We start from the raw sequence: 21,859 nt of genomic DNA on the forward strand, positions 1-21,859 counted from the left end.
CCTAAATTCTTCAAAAATGAATTCCTACAAATCAGTAAGAAAAATGGACAAAAGATATGCACACACTATTCATAAAAACAGAAATACAAATGGCTCTTAGATACATGAAGAGAAGTTACTAAGGGAAAGGCAAATTGAAACCATAGAGACAGAATATTTGACCTGTGAAACTGGCAAAGGCTGGAAGGTTTGATATACTGTGTGCTAAGAGTATGCACAAGCAGGAGCTCACCATACTACTGTAGAGAGGGCAAACTGGGGCAATCCCTACAGAGGGCAATTTGGCAATTCACTGTCACAACTACAGTTGCCTAGAACTTTTGACCCAGCAATTCCACTTCCATGAATCTATTTCAAGGACGTTACCTACACACCAGACAGGATGCATTTCATTACTGCGTGTAACAGTGAAAGATTAGAAGAGTCAATAGGGAATTGGTTAAGTAAACCAAACAACAACCACCACCCAGTGAAATATTATGCAGCTATGAAAGATAAGGAAATGGTTATGTACCATATAGTATATTGGTAACCTATATTAAATGGAAAAAGTGTTGGGGCGCCTGGGTGGCGCAGTCGGTTAAGCGACCGACTTCAGCCAGGTCACGATCTCGCGGTCCGTGAGTTCGAGCCCCGCGTCAGGCTCTGGGCTGATGGCTCAGAGCCTGGAGCCTGTTTCCGATTCTGTGTCTCCCTCTCTCTCTGCCCCTCCCCCGTTCATGCTCTGTCTCCCTCTGTCCCAAAAATAAAAACGTTGAAAAAAAAAATTAAATGGAAAAAGTGTAAAATAGGGGACAGCAGGTATTGTTCATGTTAAAAGGAGAAAAAATAATGTATGTTATTTCCTTGTATCTGTGTAAAAATATCCCTGAAAGTAGAAAAACACATTAAAAAGGAAGAAAACTGAGGAGCGCCTAGGTGGCTTAGTTGGTTAAGTGTCCGACTCTAGATTTTGGCTCAGGTCACGATCTCACGGTTCATGAGTTCGCTGGGCACGGTTTGTGAGTGTCACTGCATTGACAGTGTGGAGCCTGCTTGGGATTCTCTCTCCCTCTTTCTCTGCCCCTCCCCACCTCTCTCTCTCTCAAAATAAGTAAATAAACCTAAAAAATAAAAAAAGAGGAAACAAACTGAGTAAGTAGGGGGCAAGGTGTAAGGAAGACTTGTCATTTGTCTGTCTTTTGTAATTTCTCAATTTTGAAACATAATTAAAAAAAAAAAAAAAGCTGGTGAGATTTGCCTATGAAGACTGTGGTAGCCAGCCTCCAAGACGGCTCCCAATAACCTCCACCTTTTGGTATTCCCATTCTTGTACAGTTGCCTCCCACATCATACAGCAGGTGGCCCATGTAAACAAAAGAACACAACACAAGTGACTGTGTCATTTCTGAGATCAGGCTATAAGAAACACTGCAACTTTGCTCTTGGTCCTTCTGATCCCTCACTCCGGGGGGAAGCCAGCTGGCACATCTCGAACCAACACCTGTGAAAGGATTCACATGGTGAGGAACTGCCACCTCCTGCCAACAGTCACATGAGCTTGGACGTGGACCCTCAAGCAGAGGCAAGCTCTCAGATGATGACAGCTCTGGGCAACATTCTGATTGCAACCTCATGAGAAATTAAGTCAGAACCACCGAACTAAGTCACCCCCCAAAAACTGTATGAAATAATAACTTTTTGTTTTAATCTGCTAAATTTTGGGGTAATTTGTTACAAAAATACAATAGAAAATATAAAAGCCTTGTTTAACTTCTCTTGGGTCTTTACAGACTAAAAAGAGGATGCCCTATGACTTCAATAAAGAAAAAAAAATCACATTTTTCCAGATATATGGATTGAAAAGAGATGAAGGAATCCAAACTCCAGGCTCACCAGCCTAGGGATGCTCAAAAGACTTTGGCCAGGGAGAGACAAACTGGCCCATGAGATGAGCACCACTGTTTCCAGAAGCTACCCATGATGCCACATGAGTCCTGGATACAAATTCTCTTAAGTTCATCTTAAGCATCATAAAAATAATCAAGCAAATGTCGATAAAGAAAAAGGAGTGGGTGTGGGGGACCTTGCTCCAATAGATACCAAAACTTTCTATAGAAATACCAGGAACTGGGGCACTTGGGTGGCTCAGTCAGTTAAGCATCCAACTTCAGCTCAGGTCATGATCTTGCTGTTCATGAGTTTGAGCCCTGCATCGGGCTCTGTGCTGACAGCTCAGAGCCTGGAGCCTGCTTCGGATTCTGTGTCTCCCCCGCCCCCACTCACGCTCACGCTCTCTCTCTCAAAAAAAAAAATAAACATTGGGGCGCCTGGGTGGCTCAGTCGGTTGAGTGGCCGACTTTGGCTCAGGTCACAATCTCGCGGTCCGTGAGTTCGAGCCCCACGTCAGGCTCTGTGCTGACAGCTCGGAGCCTGGAGCCTGTTTCAGATTCTGTGTCTCCCTCTCTCTGACCCTCCCCCATTCATGCTTTGTCTCTCTCTGTCTCAAAAATAAATAAACGTTAAAAAAATTTTTTTAATAAAATAAAATAAAATAAACATTAAAAAATTAAAAAACAACACGAGGAACTAGTAGTGCAACGCTGCCACAGGAGCCAATAAAACTAGTCAATAGAACAGGATGTAGCAAGTTCAGAAGCACACTCAAGTGCAAAAGAATTAAGTATGTAATAAAGATAACATTTCAAATAAACAAGAAAAAGATGAATTATTCAATGGATTTGTTGGGGGAAATGGCTAATCATTTGGAAAAAACTTTAGGTCCATAACTCATACATGCACAAATCAAGTCCAGACAGATTAACCTAATTATTCATAAGTTAACTATAAAAGTACTAGAAAAAAGTATCAGAGAATATTTTCGTAATCTTATATGGGGCAAGGCTTCCAACATATGCCATAAAATCCAGAAGGCATAAAGGAAAAGAGAAACTAATGGATATGATTAAATTAACATGTAAAGATCTACACAGCAAAAGATACTAAAAGAAAGTTAAAAGGCGAACAATAGATTCAGAAAAAATATTTGTAACACATAAAACAAAGGTTTAAGTAAAACAAAGGGTTAGTATCCATAATCCATAAAGAACTGTTACAAATGACAGAAAAAAGAGAAATAACATACAGTGGAATCTGTGGTTTTCACCCAAATATCCATTTCACCCCGCTATGCAGTTGCCATATGTCGTTTACATGGGATTGAATCCAGCCCAACTCCAGGGTTTAAACCAATTAGAATAATTTCATTTTCTTTGTCAAGATCATTGGTTCGGATAACCGAGGCCTAAAACAATTGTGCATGGTATTGACTTGACCGCTGGTATTGACTTAGGGATAATCTAGTAAGTCTGACATGCATATCTTCTGCCTGGAATTCTGGAATATAAATCTTTCCTTCTGCAGCTTGGCACAGCTACCACAGTTTGCAAACATGAAAAAAGTTAGCCTAAGCATAGAGAGCTGACCCCCAAAAGAGGACAGAGCCAAGACTTTCACAAAAGGAAACTAGAAAAAAGGAAAACTGCATCATATCTGAAGTCCATCCTCCCTTTGTGCTTTTCAGCTATCAGTCAGTAAATCCCCTTTAATAAGCCAAGCTGAGTTTAATTTTGTTCTTTGAAACTAAAAGCCTCCTTACTGATACACCACTAAAAAGACAAAAACAAATGAACAATTCACAGAAGTAAAAATGTCAAATAAACAAAATATTAAATGTTCAACCTCACTAACAATAAAAATATTTTTAAACAAATCAAACAAGGTATCATTGTGGGGTTGTAAGATTGGCAAAAATTAAAAATATGGTTAATACATAACTCTAGTAAGAACGGATCTATTTGAGCACTTCCATATACAGTGGGTAGTGGTGCCAACTGCTAAGGCCTTTTTGGCAGGCACTTTTTAGTCATCTGACAAAATCTGAATTGTGAATCCTCGAATTGGTCTTTAACCTGTAGAAATACTCAAGACGTATATGTAGCATACACAGATCTCTGGCCTACAGAAATAGTCAAGATGTTCATTGTAGCACCGTTTGCCTCAGTGGAACACTGGAACTAATGTAAAAGCACACCAGTAGGAAATGGTTAAATACACTACAAACATACCATGGAACACTGCACAAGAGTTTGGAAAGAAAAATGAAACACAGTATACATGTAAATACTGACAGTGGAAAGATGTCCACAATATGTGCAGAACAATATATACAGTAAGACACCCTCTTATTGCAGAGGGAGAAACAAGTCCATAAAGCTACGAGTCTACACACGGAATGAAGAAAGGGCTTTCATTTTATATTCTTCTGTCTTCTCAAAAAAATTTTGTTACAATGAGCATTTTACTTTTTATGTACAGTTTAATTCTAGTTTTAAAGTCTACATAAATATTTCTATACATGCAAGTACACAAATGCATAAAAAATGTCCAGACAAATACATTGCAAAATGTTAACAGTAGTTATCTCTGGGTAGTGGAATTATAGGTATATTTATTTTATTCTCTGTAGTTTCTGAAAAATACTTAATATTATGAAATAATTAAAAATATATTTTAAAAAAAGAGACAAAGCAAACTACCCTAGGCTGACCTTTACTGTCATTTGCTCTAACCTTTAGGAAAGAGACATTTGAACTCAAGAATTTGGGAAGTGTGGAAACTCAGCAGAGTAGTCTAGAGCAGGGTGTGGAACTATAGAAAGATGCATGAGGTTACAGGCACCTGGGTGTAAAGAAAAGGAAAAACACCCTAGGTAAGTAATGAAAGCCAAATGGAGCGGCTTAACACTGTTACACTGTTACAGTGTCATTAAGACAATATAATGGTGGCACAAAAACAGACACTCAGATCAATGGAACAGAATAGAGAACCCAGAAATGGACCCACAAACGTATGGCCAACTAATCTTTGACAAAGCAGGAAAGAAGAGCCAATGGAATAAAGACAGTTTCTTCAGCAAGCGATGCTGGGAAAACTGGACAGCGACAGGCAGAAAAATGAACCTGGATCACTTTCTTACACCATACCCAAAAATAAACTCAAAATGGATGAAAAGACCTAAATGTAAGATAGGAAGCCATCAAAATCCTAGAGGAGAAAACAGGCAAAAACCTCTTTGACCTTGGCCGCAGCAACTTCTTACTCAACACGTCTCCAGAGGCAAGGGAAACAAAAGCAAAAATGAACCATTGGGACTCATCAAAATAAAAACCTTCTGCACAACAAAGGAAACAATCAGCAAAACTAAAAGGCAACTGGCAGAATGGGAGAAGATATTTGCAAACGACACATCAGATAAAGGGTTAGTATCCAAAATCCATAAAGAACTTATCAAACTCAACACCCAAAAAACAAATAATCCAGTGAAGAAATGGGCAAAAGACAGGAATAGACACTTCTCCAAAGAAGCCGTCCAGATGGCCAACCGACACATGAGAACATGCTCCACATCACTCATCATCAGGGAAATACAAATCAAAACCACAACGAGATACCACCTCACACCTGTCAGAATGGCTAACATGAACAACTCAGGCAACAGATGCTGGTGAGGATGCGGAGAAAGGGGATCTCTTCTGCGTTGCTGGTGGGAATACAAGCTGGTGCAGCCGCTCTGGAAAACAGTATGGAGGTTCCTCAAAAAATTAAAAATAGAACTACCCTACGACCCAGCAATTGCACTATTAGGTATTTATCCAAGGGATATAGGTATGCTGTTTCTTTTTTTTTTTAATTTTTTTTTTCAACGTTTATTTATTTTTGGGACAGAGAGAGACAGAGCATGAACGGGGGAGGGGCAGAGAGAGAGGGAGACACAGAATCCGAAACAGGCTCCAGGCTCTGAGCTGTCAGCACAGAGCCCGATGCGGGGCTCGAACTCACGGACCGCGAGATCGTGACCTGGCTGAAGTCGGACGCTTAACCGACTGCGCCACCCAGGCGCCCCATAGGTATGCTGTTTCAAAGGGACACATGCACCCCCATGTTTATAGCAGCACTATTGACAATAGCCAAAGTATGGAAAGAGCCCAAATGTCCATCAATGGATGAATGGATAAAGATGTAGTATATATATATACAATGGAGTATTACTCGGCAATCAAAAAGAATGAAATCTTGTCATTTGCAACTACATGGATAGAATTAGAGGGTATTATACTAAGCGAAATTAGTCAGAGAAAGACAAATATCATACGACTTCATTCATATGAGGACTTTAAGACACAGGACAGATAAACATAAGGGAAGGGAAGAAAAATAAAAACAGGGAAGGGGACAAAACATGAGACTCTTAAATATGGAGAACAAACAGCGTTACTGGAGGGGTTGGGGGGGGTGGGCTAAATGGGTAAGGGGCATTAAGGAATCTACTCCTGAAATCATTGTTGCACTATATGCTAACAAATTTGGATGTAAATTAAGAAATAAAATTTAAGAAATAAAATAAAAAATAAAATGAAATGAAATAGAGAAAAAAAAAAGACAATATAATGGAAGGCACAGACTCTAAAATCAGCCTAAAGCCAAATCCTGGCTCCACCCTAGTTTTCTGACCTTAAGCAAATTAATCTTTCTTAGAGTAAGATGTAGATAATCCCAGTACATACCTCATAGGGTTGCTGTGAGGAATAACTAAATTAATACAGACAAGCAATTAGAACGGTGCCTGATATGCACAGTAAGGGTCAAAGATGTTTGTTATTAATATTAATGGATGGTGGTAGAAATACACTTAGTTCCTCTCTATGTAAGCCACAATAAGCATAACATTTCTGCTCTGATGGAACTTATGATTTTGAGAGTACAAGGAACAAAAAAGTCAAGAGCCAAAAGGGGATGGCAAACTACAGTCCACAGGCCTTTAGCTAAGAAGAGTTTTTATACTTTTAAAGAATTGTAGAACTGAAGAAAACGAAACAACGAATATATGAGAGATCAATATGGGTCTGCAAAACTTAAACTATTTACCATCTCGCCCTTAATATAAGAATTTCCCACCGTTTATCTAAATAATGTGGCTAAACGTAATTATATGCAGAAGATAGCATTATGACGGCAGGAGACAAGCTTTTAACTGTAAAAAAAAAAATCTTATGAGCTGGAGGGCTTCTGGAGATCATCAAGAATCCTTTTTGCAAATTAACGTTATTTCGTTTTGGAATCAATTGCATTAAGGCCTCGAACCCTTCTTTTCAACACACAAAAAACTATTATGCAATGTAGAGCTCGTGACTAGAAGTTAGTAGAGCGGCTCTAGTGCTATTTCCACCACCTGTGGCCATGGATGAGCCCGCTGACGCTGATTTACGGGCTTCATCGATAAAGTGGATAAATGACCAGATGATGGCCAGGCCCCTCCTACGTTAGAAAATCCTCTGGAGCCCTGGCTCTCCCAGCAGGATAGAAGAATAGCTCTACTCCTCCCACACTGGAGGCCCGAAAGGTCATGTGACCAAGCCCCGCTCCAGGTAGCTGGTGTAAGGTAATCCCAACTCCCCGTTCTAAATTTCTATTGCCGCTGACCTGCCTACAGGCAAAACGGATGAAACAAAAACACACAACGCAACATAGCCCAGCGCTTTATGCCGACACACGAGCAAAGAATTCGTTAACTTGCGGTCATAAGTTTAAAGACACAGATGACACCGCTACTCAGAGCTACCGACTTCGAGCAAGTCCCAGTTACTGTCCTTATTGCACTGGTCCTGGAGACCCTGTCCGAGGGGCCTCCTTTCGCTCCCTGGAACTCCCCTCCCCGCGAGAAGGGAGGCGGCCGCGGCTACTGATGCAGTAGACGGGAAAGAAAAGGCAGATGTCGCCGCTGGGAAAGACCAGGCGGAAAGCCAAGCGCACGCCTCGACTCACCTTAGCCTCAGTCCTCTCCGGCTCTCGCTGCGGGCAAGCAAGGTTTTAACCCAAGTGCCTGGGCTAGACGTGACCAAGGGGCGGGTCCTGCCCAAAAGGACCCCTCACTCCCGCCAGCGAACTCCGCGGGCTGCCCACTGGCCGCCTGTATGGAAAAGTGGGCAATGCGCCTCCTCCTCTATGGGCCTCCTTCCTTCCAGCGGAGAAAGAGTCCTCCCCGCCCTGTTAGCTGGAAGCGAACGGCACGGCAAGGAGCCAGGGCCAATTCGACATTGGGGGTTTTAGTCAGGCAGTATGTCGGGCGCCTGGCTCGGGCCAGGCTGAAGGAGAAAAATCCTCCACCCGCAGCCCCCACCTGAGTGCTTTCCACTCGTCCTCTTCAGCTCAAGATGGTGGCCTCCCGGGCGATAGGCAGTCTCCGCCGCTTCACTGCCTCCAGGACGCTTCGCTGCCCAGGTGAGACCTGGGTGGGAGGCGCCCCAGGCAGAACTCTTGGGGAGGCGCGTCTTCCTTTCGCTGTCGCCTGCCAGCCCCGCCTGGGAAACTCTGTCCTGGCTGCAGGGAAAGGATGCCCCTCTTGGACCCCCTTCCTGTGTCCTTGTGCACACTGACACCTCCTCTCTCACTGCTCCCATGCCCTGCAACGATTTCAGGCTCCGTAACCCCTAACGTTTCTGAGTCCTGTCTCCCGGGTCTGGCACCTTCCGCAATTCTCGTGGCACTTCTGTGCTCACGCCCATCTTCTTTTCTTTTACGATGGCCTCGGACCTGTCCCTTCTAGATCAGGAGTTCCAGGAGGACTGGGGCAACCCAAATCCGTCACATGTTTGTGGCCCCACCGCACCTTACTCTGAACAAGAGCTGTCTTAAAAGCTTCTTAGGTGGTATTAACCAGCTTTGCAAATTACTGCCACTCCCCGCTGCTTTCCCACAAAACCTTTTTTTGTGTGTGCCTATTACCACATTTCAATAGGGAGCTCGACTCTTGCAGTTCCAATAATCCCGGTGTGAATGTCTAGTATGTTAAATTTCAAGGGAAGGTTCTGCAGTTTACCAGAAGAAACATTTTTTAAAAAAAATACTCAAATACCACTGTCCTGCCTGTGGACACACTGGGGGCGGAGTGTCGAAAAAATAAGATACCTGTACCTTAAGGAATAAAATGTTAGATAATTTTAAGAACTGTTCTAATTTTGTTTCTGATGGTACCCAGTTAGGCTTGCGTTAGCTATATTATCTTTTTTCTTTTCAGACTGGCAGTGAAAGGGTTAAAGTGGGTGCCTAGGGAAAATCAAGCATTTTCCTCCCATCTCAAATCTATCTGTAAGGTGAAAAGTGACTTTTTATTGCATGTTACACTTAATACCGGCTAGTTTGAATTTTAACTCGTAATATGCCTTCCTCCTGGACCACCGAAATAGTATGCTTTTTGTAGACGTAGCTGGGGTCTGCTGTAAGGGATTAATTTTGGATGAGTCAGTCTTTTTCTGCCTTCTTATTTCAACGTGTGATTTTAGTCTCCCCCGGACTGCTGTGTGTGTATATACCAATCATTATATTACAAAAAATTGAAATGTAAAGTTTGGGGAAGGGTTAAGAAAAAAGAGTCACCCATTCTCTTAATACATACATTAATTGTTAGCATTTGGACATGTTACCTTACAGTTTTGTCTTGTTTTCTTTTCCACATTTGTGGCTTAAGGCTTTCTGGAAATCAAATATGTATGTTTGAACTAGCTTCCTCATTGGTTTTAAGGTACTTCTTATGGATTAGCAGCTTGTGTAACACTGAGGTGGTGGTCAGGTCGTGTGATTTCTGGTCACTAACTAGCTGTGTAACTTTGAACAAATATGTTAGTGTAACTGAGCTTTATTTTCCTCACCTGTGAAATGAAGGAGACTTTTGGATTTTCTTAGACATTAGAAATACCATGAAAGAGCAATTCAAAGCATTTAAACTTGGAGTCTTTTAGGCTTGAATCTGGCTCTGCCTTTTATTCTTTAGTGACCTGGGACAATTAATTTCTATGTCTGTTTTCTCATTTGTGAAATGGGGAGTAATACTTTTGAGAACTTCAAAGGAGTTATTTTAGGTTAAAAGCAATTTTTCATTAATTCTCAGTACATGCTGCTATTAACTCTTTCCTGCCCTAAAGAACTAGGATTCTGTATATCTGAGAATAAATGACAAGCTTAACTTTTCTATATTTTTTGTATAGAAATATATATACCCATATAAATGTTTATATATTTTGCATTGCTTTCACCAATAAGAAAATGTGGCTTATTATAGTTATTACCCCTTTGAATAGCAACTTAGGAATTTTGAAAACATGTCTAGAAAGTGAATTCAAAGTTGCCTGCGACCTGGATTGCCATTTAGACTCAACATAATACTGAGTCTAAATGAAAGTCTGTGCCATGGTCATTAATAAATGTTTAATGAGATTATAACATTTACTGGTGGATGGGTAAATTTTCTTGAAACTGATTTCTAATCCTCAAAGTTCTAACCCATTCCTCCTCCACAAATTCTGTAATTATGAATATGACTGTGAAATGAAAGCCACAACTTGGCCAAGATATTTTATTTAATTCCTACTCCTCAGTCTCGATTTCTTTTTTTTTTTTTTTTAACGTTTATTTATTTTTGAGACAGAGAGAGACAAAGCATGAATGGGGGAGGGTCAGAGAGAGGGAGACACAGAATCTGAAACAGGCTCCAGGCTCTGAGCTGTCAGCACAGAGCCCGACACGGGGCTCGAACTCAGGGACCGTGAGATCATGACCTGAGCCAAAGTCAGCCGCTTAACCGACCGAGCCACCCAGGCGCCCCTCAGTCTCGATTTCTAATATGTAAGTGGTAAAATAATTTCACAGGAAATGAATTAGAGGCAAATACCATAGTAGAAGATGTGTATTTAAATTTGACTCACTTCCCGGGGTGCCTGGTGGCTCAGTTGGTTAAGTGTCCGACTTTGGCTCAGGTCATGATCTCGTGGTTAGAGAGTTTGAGCCTAGTGTCAGGCCCCGTGCTGACAGCTCAGAGCCTGGAGCCTGCTTCCGAATCTGTGTCTCCCTCTCTCTCTACTCCTCCTCTGCTCGCTCACTCGCGCTCTCTCTCTCTAAAATAAATAAACATTTAAAAAATAAATAAATAAACAAATTTGATTCACTTCCTTAATCCTATGTCTTGCCCCAGGGTTGAATATTGAGAAAAGCTTTTGATTGTATAACCCAAGTAACATTTTTGTATTGAAATTTGTGTCCTTGTAATCCAACTCTCTCCACTGCTGTAGTTTTAGGTCTTGTAGGTATCTTTTGAGTTAAGTTATTGGGATGATTAAGAAGTAGGACAAAGGCTTATCTCTTTTGCTGGCACAGTTGATATAGGCTAAAGGTCACTTAGCTGCTATGGAGTAAGCTGTCCAGATTTGGTAATGGATACGGCTAGATTCCAAAAGCAAAGCTACCTTGTGGCTACCAACTTAATTTAGTTGCCTGTGGTTTGAATTCAAGATACATTTATACACTTATTTTCTCTTGGTTCTTTTTTTTTTTTTTTTTTTTGTCTCTACTATGGCTTGAATTCGTTTCAAGATATGTTTGTACCCTTATTTTCCCCTTCGTTTTTTGTCTTTATTGATTTGGAGGAGGTGTTTTGTGTATATGTATATGGATGCGTGTGCAGCACAGGCAGATTAGTGGTAAGAGTTCAAAATGGTTTGACCCATGGGGCGCCTGGGTGGCTCAGTCCATTAAGCGTCCGAGTTCAGCTCAGGTCATGATCTCACGGCAAGCCCCGAGTCTGGCTCTGTGCTGACAGCTCAGAGCCTGGAGCCTGCTTCAGAATCTGTCTCCCTCTCTCTCTGCCCCTCCCCCACTCACACTCTGTCTCTCCCTCTCCCTCAAGAATAAATAAACCTTTTAAAACATTAAAAAATGGTTTGATCCATAAGCTAATGAGCACCAACCTGTTGTCTCAAATAGTTGGTCTTTAAAAATGCAACCCATGCCCGAGCCCTGGCACCTGCTCTATTTTCTTTTTGCTTAGCACTTACCTCCTAACTTACTTTTTTTTACATATATTTATGTTTCTTGTTTTTCGGCTGTTTTTCCACCCCGTCCCTCCCACCCTGCATTCCTAGTCAGTCCATCCCCACTCTCATCCACTCTACCCTGTTCTATTCCCTGTTCCCCTCCCACTGGAATTTCCACCCTACGGGCAAAGTTCTTTTTATGCCAGACCTATTTTCACTTCTTCATTTATCTCTACTGAGGAGAAACTGATTCTTCCTATGATATTCTTCCTGATATATATAATCCCCTGCTGCTGTAGAATATAAGCACCACAAAGACCAGGATTTTTATCTTTTTGTTCAGTCCAAGTGCCTAGAACAGTGCATGGCAGGCCACAGTGATTTTTTGGTGTTGCTGAATCAATGAATGATTGTGAGATGATGTTGGAAGAGCATACTCTTTAGTTGGGGGAATGCAGTGATTAAAGAACAAAGTAGTTGGGGCGCCTGGGTGGTGCAGTCGGTTAAGCGTCCGACTTCAGCCAGGTCACGATCTCGCGGTCCGGGAGTTCGAGCCCCGCGTCAGGCTCTGGGCTGATGGCTCAGAGCCTGGAGCCTGTTTCCAATTCTGTGTCTCCCTCTCTTTCTGCCCCTCCCCCGTTCATGCTCTGTCTCTCTCTGTCCCAAAAATAAATAAACGTTGAAAAAAAAAAAAAAAGAACAAAGTAGTAAATAATAAGGGTCAAAATTGGCGGGGGAGAGAAAGATCATTACAGATGGAATCTCTTGATAACGCCTTGTGGAAAAGGTTGGGGCCATGATACAAAACATAAAGAAAGAAGACTGGTAAATACAGATGGTACAGATTTTAAAAGATGGGAAAGCAGAGAAGGGAAGTATATCATTAGTGAGGTAGAGGCATGGGGGTTAAGGAGATGGTTGGCTGGCTTCTCCTATCTTAATTTATTTGGTTGTAGCCCTGTGACTTACAGATACGTTTATAATTATTATATCACTTTTACTTCTATCTTTATAAGAATGCCAAAATGCTCTAAGAGACTTGTTCATACAGCTAGTAAATGATAAACTTGATGTTTGAACCCAAGTCTTTTAACTCAGGTCCTTTGTCTTTGCTGATTTGGATTGATTAAAGGAAAAATGCAGACAGAGCCAAAGATCACCTGACTCTGGTGCTTGTGTCATCCACACAGTTTTCTTTAACATGTTGCTTGCCCTTCAGATCAGTGTAAAGCTGCTATTTTCTGCGCTTTCTCTTCCTCTCCCTTAAAGAACTGCAGGATAGAGGGAAAGAAAGAGGAAGCAAGAGGCTTGGCTACCGCGACGGTCCCTCTCCTAATCCACTGCACCATCAGTGGGTTCTCCAAATCAGTGGCTCCCACATGCCCACTTGTTTGCTGTTTCAGTCTCCTTTCTAAAAACTGCAGATTCTGAGGCCCAGCCCCCTTAAATTCTGATCCTGTGGTTCTAGGTTGTATGTCACCCAGACATCTGTGAGTATATTTGAGCCTCCCCAGCTGATTCTAATGCCTGGAATCACTTCTCAATACTGCTGTGGGAATCCCAGTCGAGCTAGATATGGTGCATTGTCTCTTGGGTCCTGCTTTGGCCATGTGTATTAGTTCCCTAATCCAGAAGGGTCCCCACCTCCTTGTCAAATATAGACCACCCTCAACATAAGCCCCATGTTGGGATCTGTGCTAACAGCACAGAGCCTGATTGGGATTCTCTCTTTGCCTCTCCTCCAATCATGTTCTCTTTCTCTCTCTCAAAGTTAAAAAAAAAAAAGGTTAAAATCCCTAGTAACCTCTCAGCAGCTGAACCTTTCCACCAGCCTGTGACCATATGTCTTTCTCTGTGACTACTCTCTCATTCTCCAAATCCCTTACCTTTATCCGGCTTAGATTTTGAGGGATCTCAAGAGTCTAAGACTGCCTTAGCATGCAGTGATAATCAAAGGTAATGAACAATAAAATTAAACCATGTTGGTCATTTTATGTCATGGTAGTATTTTTTTTTTTTTTTTTTTTGGAGAGCACAAGATGGGGAGGGGCAGAGAGAGGAGGACAGAGGATCCCAAGCAAGCTCTGCCCTGACAGGCTGACAGCAGTGAGCCCGATGTGGGGCTCGAACTCTCAAACTGAGAGATCAAGACCTGAGCCGAAGTTGGAGGCTCAGCTGAGCCACCCAGGTGCCCCAACCTTTTTTTTTTTTTTTTTTTTTTTAAATGCACTCCTAAGTTAGGCGGGCACTCCACACTCTCTTTAATTATGCTTGTGGATTCCAAGACTATATATAGCCCCTAATGTAGTCCAAATGCAGTATGGTTTCACTGAAAATTAGACATAAAAAAAAGTTTTAATACTAGTAACTAAGAATGAAATAATGATGGAATATTATTCAACTGTAAAGAATAAAATCTTAACCACTTGCAATAACGTGAGTAGTACTAGAGAGTATAATGCTAAGTGAAATAAGTCAGAGAAAGATACCATATGAACTCACTCATGTGGGATTTAGGGAACAGAACAAACGGGCGCCTGGGTGGCCCAGTTGGTTAAGTGTGCCGACTTCAGCTCAGGTTATGACTCATAGTTTGTGGGTTTGAGCCCCGTGTCAGGCTCTGTGCTGATAGCGCGGAGCCTGGAGCCTGCTTCAGATTCTGTGTCTCCCTGTCTCTCTGCCCCTCCCCTGCTTGTGCTCTCTCTCAAAAATAAATAAACATTAAAAAAAATTTTTTTATTTAAAAAAGAACAAAGAACCAAAAGAAAAAAGCGGCAAACCAAGAAACAGACTCATAACTATAGAAAACAAACTGATGGTTATCAGAGGGGAGATGGTAGAAGGGATGGGTGAAATAGGTGATAGGGATTAAAGAGTGCACTTATCGTGAAAAAATATATAAAAGGAAAGAAATTAAATTTACTAATATTTAGTGTATGAATTGATAAAGGTAAATGTACGTAAGTTATTTTAAATTTTTTTTTTCAACGTTTATTTATTTTTGGGACAGAGAAAGACAGAGCATGAACAGGGGAGGGGCAGAGAGAGAGGGAGACACAGAATGAGAAACAGGCTCCAGGCTCTGAGCCATCAGCCCAGAGCCTGACGCGGGGCTCGAACTCACGGACCGTGAGATCGTGACCTGGCTGAAGTCGGACGCTTAACCGACTGCGCCACCCAGGCACCCCATGTAAGTTATTTTAAAAAGAAGGAAATAAATACTGAGGGAAAGCTAGCACAGAGGGATACATGAAGGAGCCACTGGATATTATTAAAGTACCAATTCTTGGGGCGCTTGCATGGCTCAGTCAGTTAAGCGTCCTACTTAAGCTCAGGTCATGATCTCACAGCTCCCAGAATCGGGCTCTGTGCTGACAGCTCAGAGCCTGAAGCCTGCTTCGGATTCTGTGTCTCCCTCTCTCTGCCCCTCCCTCGTTCATGTTCTATCTCTCTCTGAAAAATAAACATTTAAAAAATAATAAAGCACTAATTCTTTATTGTATTTGATATTACTTTAAAACTTATGCCTTTTCCTGGATACATGTGTTTCCTGTGTACTGCTATTACGGTTAATAATTATTAAGGGATGATTTTTTTATTTTTAGAGCTAAAGAGAAGACTTCTCTAAGATATTGGACAAGGTTTGGAAGATGTGGGTAGGGAGGAAAAAGCAATTAAAGAGGCGTAGTTTGAAGTGGTTTAATATGGTTTGAAGTGACATGTGGTCTGAAGTCCAGCATGAATATGAAAGAGAAAGGAAGAAAGAGCAAGGTGTTTTTAAAGAAGTTTGGAAGTTGTAACTAACAGATATGGACCCAGTGCTGGCCTCCAGAATAGCTTGGTTACTGCTTAGAGCAAGACGTTTGTATGAGAGCGGGGCAAAGGTGACCCTTCAATGCTAGAAAGGACATAGAGTAATGCCCAGAACAAACTGAATTTTTGCGTAGGAATTTCCCAGTGTTCCTTACTTTCGATCTGTAGTCCAGTTTGAAAGACCCCCTGTCGGGACTCCTCTTGTGATGACTTGTGCTCAGTATGTCATCTCATCAGTGTTATGCAGGAGAGCGTGAAGTAGTGAAGTGACTAGGAAAAAGGGAGAAGAGGAGCTGGTCTGTGTCATCCCCAGGGTAGGAATATCCTTGGTGGAGTGCAATATGGACCTGTTCAGTTGGAAATTCTTAAGAGTATGACTGGACTATTCCATAAATGGCCACTAGTGCCCGTTGATTTCACTTTTTTTTTTAAAGTTTTTACTTGAATTTTGTTTGAGTTTATTTTCTTATTTTATTTTTATTTTAACTTATTTGAGTTTAGCTAACATACAGTGTAATATTAGTTTCAGGTGTACAATATAGTGATTCAGCACTTCCATACATCACCCAGTGCTCATCACAAGTACATTCCTTAATCCCCATCACCTATTTAACCCATTCTCCCACTTACCCCCTTTTGGTAACCATCAGTTCTCTGTAATTAAGAATCTGTTTCTTGGTTTGCCTCTCTCTTTTTTTCCCTTTGCTCATTTGTTTCGTTTGTTAAATCCCACATAAGAGTGAAATCATGCAGTATTTGTCTTTCTCTGACTTATTTTGCTTAGCATAGTACTCTCTGGCTCCAACCGTATGGTTGCAGATGGCAAGATTTCATTCTTTTTTAGGGCTGATATTCCATTCTATATAATTTTACTTTGGATCATTTCTCCATAAAAATACAAGAGGATGTGGGGTGCCCAGGTGGCTTAGTCAGTTGAGCGTCCAACTCGATTTTGGCTCAGGTCATGATCCTAGGATCATGGGATCTAGCCCCGTGTCAGGCTCCGTGCTGTGCATGGAGCCTTCTTGGAATTCTTTCCTATTGCTGCTCTAACAGATTCCCACAAATTCAGTGTCTGAAGCAATACAAATATATTATGTATGTCAGAAACGAGTCTCATTGGGCTAAAATCAGAGGTGTTGCCAGGGCTGTGTTCATTCAGGATGCTCTGTTCATTCTGGAGAAGTCATTTCCTTGTCTTTCCTAGCTTCCAAGGCCACCTGTATTCCTTGACTTCTTCAAAGCCCGCAAAGTAGGGCTAAGTTCTCATGTTGCCATCTATCTGGTCCTCTTTGACTCTCTCTTCTTTGTGATTACATCGGGCCCATCTGGATAATCCGGGCTACTCTCCCTATGTTTGGGTCAATTTTCCATTCGTACCCATGATTTCCTTTACCGTATAACCTAACATATTTACAGTTTCTGGGACCTGGACATCTTTTTTTTTTTTAATGTTTATTTATTTTTGAGCAAGAGAGAGAGAGGGAACACGCACACAAACGAGGAAGGGGCAGAGAGAGAAGATCGGAAGTGGCTGTGCACTGACAGCAGAGAGCCCAATGTGGGGCTTGAACTCGTGAACCATGAGATAGATCATGCCCTGAGCAGAAGTTGGATGCTTAACCGACCGAGCCACCCAGGTGCCCCAGGGACCTGGACATCTTTGAGGGGGGATTCTTCTACCTACCACATTTAATATCTAAATAATTTTATAAGCTGATAATTAAAATGAAAAAGGTATGGTAGTAGTCACAATCATGGCCCAGAATACATTAATCTCATTTTGGTTTTTTGTGGTTATAAACTCCAGCTTTGTTATATTTAGCAGGTACTACAGAAACTCTTAATTTTGTAATTGAATTTGAATCAAAATAGTAATTAAACTTGAATACGTTTTTCTTGCAGGTTATACCTGCCGCAACTTTTCAGCATCCTCTGCTTTGCTAAGTAAGTTTAATTTCTTGTCGACATGCTTACATTGCTTTTTAGATTTGTTTAGCAATAAACATGTTTACGAATAAATTATCCTTCTCTTTTTAGCCAGAACCCATATTAACTATGGAGTCAAAGGGGATGTGGCTGTTGTTCGAATTAACTCACCCAATTCAAAGGTACCTAATTTAACTTGCTGCAGTCTATGTCTACTAACTACATTCATGAATCCAGTGCTAAATAAGAAAGAAAGAGAAATCCACCAGTCTGACAGTAATCTTATATGAATTTGTAGTTGTAATAGTTTGACAAATTGCTCAAGGAATACAGTTTTCTGGAGCAGAGGTCCTTGACTAAGAATTCCTTCTAGTTGACCTTAAGTGTCAGGTTAACATCAAGGATTAGTGAAATTAGCCTTCTGTTACTGTGTAGAATATGGAGGTGATTTACTAGATAAGAACCAAAGCGCACGCTCTGTTTATAAGAGTCAGAACTCACCTATCCATCTTAACTACCAGGTTGTTAAACAGGCTTTCTTCATTACCTGCCCGCTGTAGTCATTATTCATAGAAAATTGCCTGGGTTAAATGTGGGTGTTAAGATTCCTGAGGAACTGGAATGACAGTGCAGTTCACATGTTGGAAGTCAAGTTCTGTTCCAAGTGGAGCTTCATTTGTTTTTGGCAACTTCAACAAAGCATTAATCCAGTCTTTGCCAAGAAGACCTCTGTTGCAGGAGCTCATGCTTTTCCCCCATCTAAAATGGGTGTCACGTTTTGTTATTAGAGGTCTAGAGGGAACAGCAGTACCTAGATGGAGGCAATTAACAACTATCACAAATTAAGGAAAACAAGAGCCAGTCTTCCTCACTAGAGTAAATTTTGGTGCCCACTGACCAATGATTCAAACTTAAGCTATTTTTTCCGAATTTTCTAAGTTGACCATTTTTTCTGAACACAAAACAACACATGCCTACAGTGGGAAGTTTTAAAGCTATAAAGAAGAAAATAACAAATCATTCATACTACAGACCCAAAAATAACCACTTTTAACATTTAATCTAGTTTCAACAAATATTTACAAAGTAAAATCATACTATAGGTCTAATTTTGAGTTCTTTTATTCTTAATGTTATACAAACTTTTCCATACCAACAAATTCCATAGACTTATTTGTAGCCTGCATATGTTTTGAACTCTTTAAGAGTATGACCCTGAGTTGCTTCTTTGAGTAGATCTATTTTTAAAGGGAGGGTGCTTATGGTTGGCCAAAGCTGAATAGAAAGCTACTGGGTTTAGAATTTTTCCCCCTGCCTTTCTTGCTTCTAACAATATATTTCTGCTGGATAAACAAATTTCCTACGATCAAAATAGCATTTCATGGTGATTTGCACATCTGGTACTTCAGATTTAAACCCTTAGATTTATATGTATTTCCCTTTGGCAGGTAAATACACTAAGCAGAGAACTGCAATCAGAGTTCATAGAAGTAATGAATGAAATCTGGGCTAATGATCAAATCAGAAGCGCCGTCCTTATCTCATCAAAGCCAGGCTGCTTTATTGCAGGTGCTGACATCAAGTAAGTTTTCAGAAATTTGAAGTCACCTTTGATCTTGGCTAGTAGTATGTTTCTTTGGCCTAATCATTCCTCCATTTAAAAGACGACAGAAGTAAATTCTCTGAGTTTTCTTTTTTAAAATTATTTACACAAATGTGTTAAAGTTGGTAAAAAAAAAAAAAAAGGGGGGGTGCTTGTTGCTTAAACCATGTAAGACTAACCTTTCCTTAAAGAAGTTGAAAGCAGTTCTAAGAAAAATATTTGAGTAGAATAAAAAAATGCTATAAAATTAAGCTAACAATGTGGTGCCCCTCTTTTTTTTTTAAACCCAACAGACCATTAAATATTTAAAAGTTTGAAAATACCATGTTAACAAGGACTTGGAGAAATGAGACAGTTAATATATTACTAGCAGGAATGCCAGTTGGTACAGCAACTTTGGAAAACATTTTGGCAGCATTTAATAAAATTGAAAATGCATGTATCATATAATTCAGTGATATTCTTCTAGCTACACATGCTAGAGAAATCCCACACTTTGTTTTTAAGGACCCATTTATGAGGATGTTCAGCCCTGTGTAGTTAAAATAATGAATTTAAAGCAATTAAGTGTCAGTCCGTAGGGAAGTGGATAAGTAAACTGTGGTATTTTCACATGATAAAATACTACAAAATGATTCAAAGGAATTAACTAGATCCACAACATAATGTTAGAACTTAAAGACATAATGTTAAATTTAAAAAAAAAAAAAAAGCAAGTTGTAGAATGTTCTATACAGTATGTAGTTTATGTAAACATTTTAATATTTTTTCTTAAGCTTATTTATTTTGAGAGAGAGAATCCCAAGCACTGACAGTGCAGAGCCTGGCACAGGGCTCAAACTTAATGAACCATGGAGATCATGGCCTGAGCTAAAATCAAGAGTTGGAAGCTTAACCGACTGAGCCACCCAGGCGCCCTAGTTTATGTAAACATTTTAAAATCACGCATAAAATGTCTTATTTATGGATACAAATGTGTCGTTGGTCTGGAAGGATACACTGCAAACATTCGAAAATGGTTGTTTCAGGGTAAATGAAGTGACTGTTAAAAACTTGAGTTTGTCAGAGTGAACTTTAGTGATGCAGCTAATATTTTGTTATTTTTTAATGGTAAGATTTATGCATATATAATTTGTTTACAGTTCTTTAAAGCATTTATAAGGACTCTGTCTCTCAAAAATAAACATTAAAATTTTTTTTTTTTTTTAAAAACGGGCGCCTGGGTACTCAGTCAGTTAAGCGTCCGACTTTGGCTCATGTCATGATCTCACAGTGCGTGAGTTCGAGCCCACATCGGGCTCTGTGCTGACAGCTCAGAGCCTGGAGCCTGCTTCGGATTCTGTGTCTCCCTCTCTCTCTGCCCCTCTCCTGCTCGCACTCTGTCTGTCTCTCAAAAATAAATAAACATTAAAAAAAATTTTTAAAGCATTTATAAGCAGGTGAGATGCTTAGTGTTAGTTTAATGGCTTAAAATGTTAACAGGTGTTAATTCTGTCAAAATATGAGTGTTTGTTATATTATTCTTTGTACCTTATACAACAATAGCCTGCATTATAGGCTGAGTAATTTGTACCTAAGGTGTCTGTATAGTTTCAAACCTTGCTCCACATTGTGTACTCTTTTTGTTTATGGATAGTAATTAAGAATTTATAAATATTTAATGTGTATTTCTTAGAAAAAGCAAAATTATCTGTATCAAGTGCTTTTTATTCTAGCTCATTTATTTGAGCCTAGCAAGACACTGATGTCTCAGGGCGCCTGGGTGGCTCAGTCGGTTAAGCGTCCGACTTCAGCTCAGGTCATGATCTCATAGTCTGGGAGTTCGAGCCCCACATCGGGCCCTGTGCTGACAGCTCAGAGCCTGGAGCCTGTTTCAGATTCTGTGTGTCCTCTCTCTGCCCCTCCCCTGCTCATGGTCTCTTTCTGTCTCAAAAATAAATAAAAACATTGAAAAAAAAAAAAGACACGGATGTCTCACTAAGCTACCTGGCTGTAGCTTTCTGTATCCATGGGAAAATACTTGCAGCTTCTGTGAAGCTAGCTGAGCAGCTCCCAGTATATAAAATGACAAAAACTTGTTATCTTTGACCAAACATACAAAATCCACAAATGTTTTCAAGACCAAAGTAGCAAGTGAAACAAACTGAAATGAAAGGACATTGAATGCAACATTAGTGTGGTGAATCTTTTTTAACCATTAGGAGATCTAAAAACAACTTGAAAGCGTTTTTTTTCCACTGTCATTTTGATTAGCGTTCAATCTGAGGGTTACTTATAGTGAACATGTTTAATGTGGTAGGAAAATATTTACCAGAAGATGATTTTTCTCATGTACAGAGTTTTGTAATCTAATGATTTTTTTAATAGAAAATAAAATTTTGCAACATGTTTTGTTTCGTGTTCTCTGGATCCGGAAATCTAACATTCTTTATGGAGAGATGATGTAGCTGATATTAGTGCTATCTGAGGCAAAACCATTCTTAAACTTCTGAGTATTTGAAGATTCACTATCAAGTATTGACATATGATAGGGTAAGGATACAGTGGATGACATATTGAACCAAAGTAGGGTATAATTTCATCTTTGTTTCTTTTTTCTGCTTTCTTGTTT

The 21,859-nt window shown here is 40.4% G+C and overlaps 2 protein-coding genes across 2 annotated transcripts in view; one reads left to right on the plus strand and one right to left on the minus strand.

Moving 5' to 3' along the window:
• Positions 1 to 7,999, minus strand: part of HADHB (hydroxyacyl-CoA dehydrogenase trifunctional multienzyme complex subunit beta) — a 40,626-nt gene extending 32,627 nt beyond the window's left edge. The window contains exon 1 of the mRNA XM_047851544.1: positions 7,864 to 7,999. The gene's annotated coding sequence lies outside the window, so the exon portion shown is untranslated. The remainder of the gene's footprint in view (positions 1 to 7,863) is intronic.
• A 173-nt stretch (positions 8,000 to 8,172) lies between these two features.
• Positions 8,173 to 21,859, plus strand: part of HADHA (hydroxyacyl-CoA dehydrogenase trifunctional multienzyme complex subunit alpha) — a 51,213-nt gene continuing 37,526 nt past the window's right edge. The window contains exons 1-4 of the mRNA XM_047851543.1: positions 8,173 to 8,319; positions 17,622 to 17,663; positions 17,757 to 17,827; positions 19,094 to 19,227. Coding sequence (XP_047707499.1) covers positions 8,253 to 8,319; positions 17,622 to 17,663; positions 17,757 to 17,827; positions 19,094 to 19,227 — 314 coding nt within the window. The 5' untranslated portion in view covers positions 8,173 to 8,252. The remainder of the gene's footprint in view (positions 8,320 to 17,621; positions 17,664 to 17,756; positions 17,828 to 19,093; positions 19,228 to 21,859) is intronic.

This window comes from Prionailurus viverrinus, chromosome A3, assembly GCF_022837055.1.
Source record: "Prionailurus viverrinus isolate Anna chromosome A3, UM_Priviv_1.0, whole genome shotgun sequence".
Classification (NCBI taxonomy): Eukaryota; Metazoa; Chordata; class Mammalia; order Carnivora; family Felidae; genus Prionailurus; species Prionailurus viverrinus.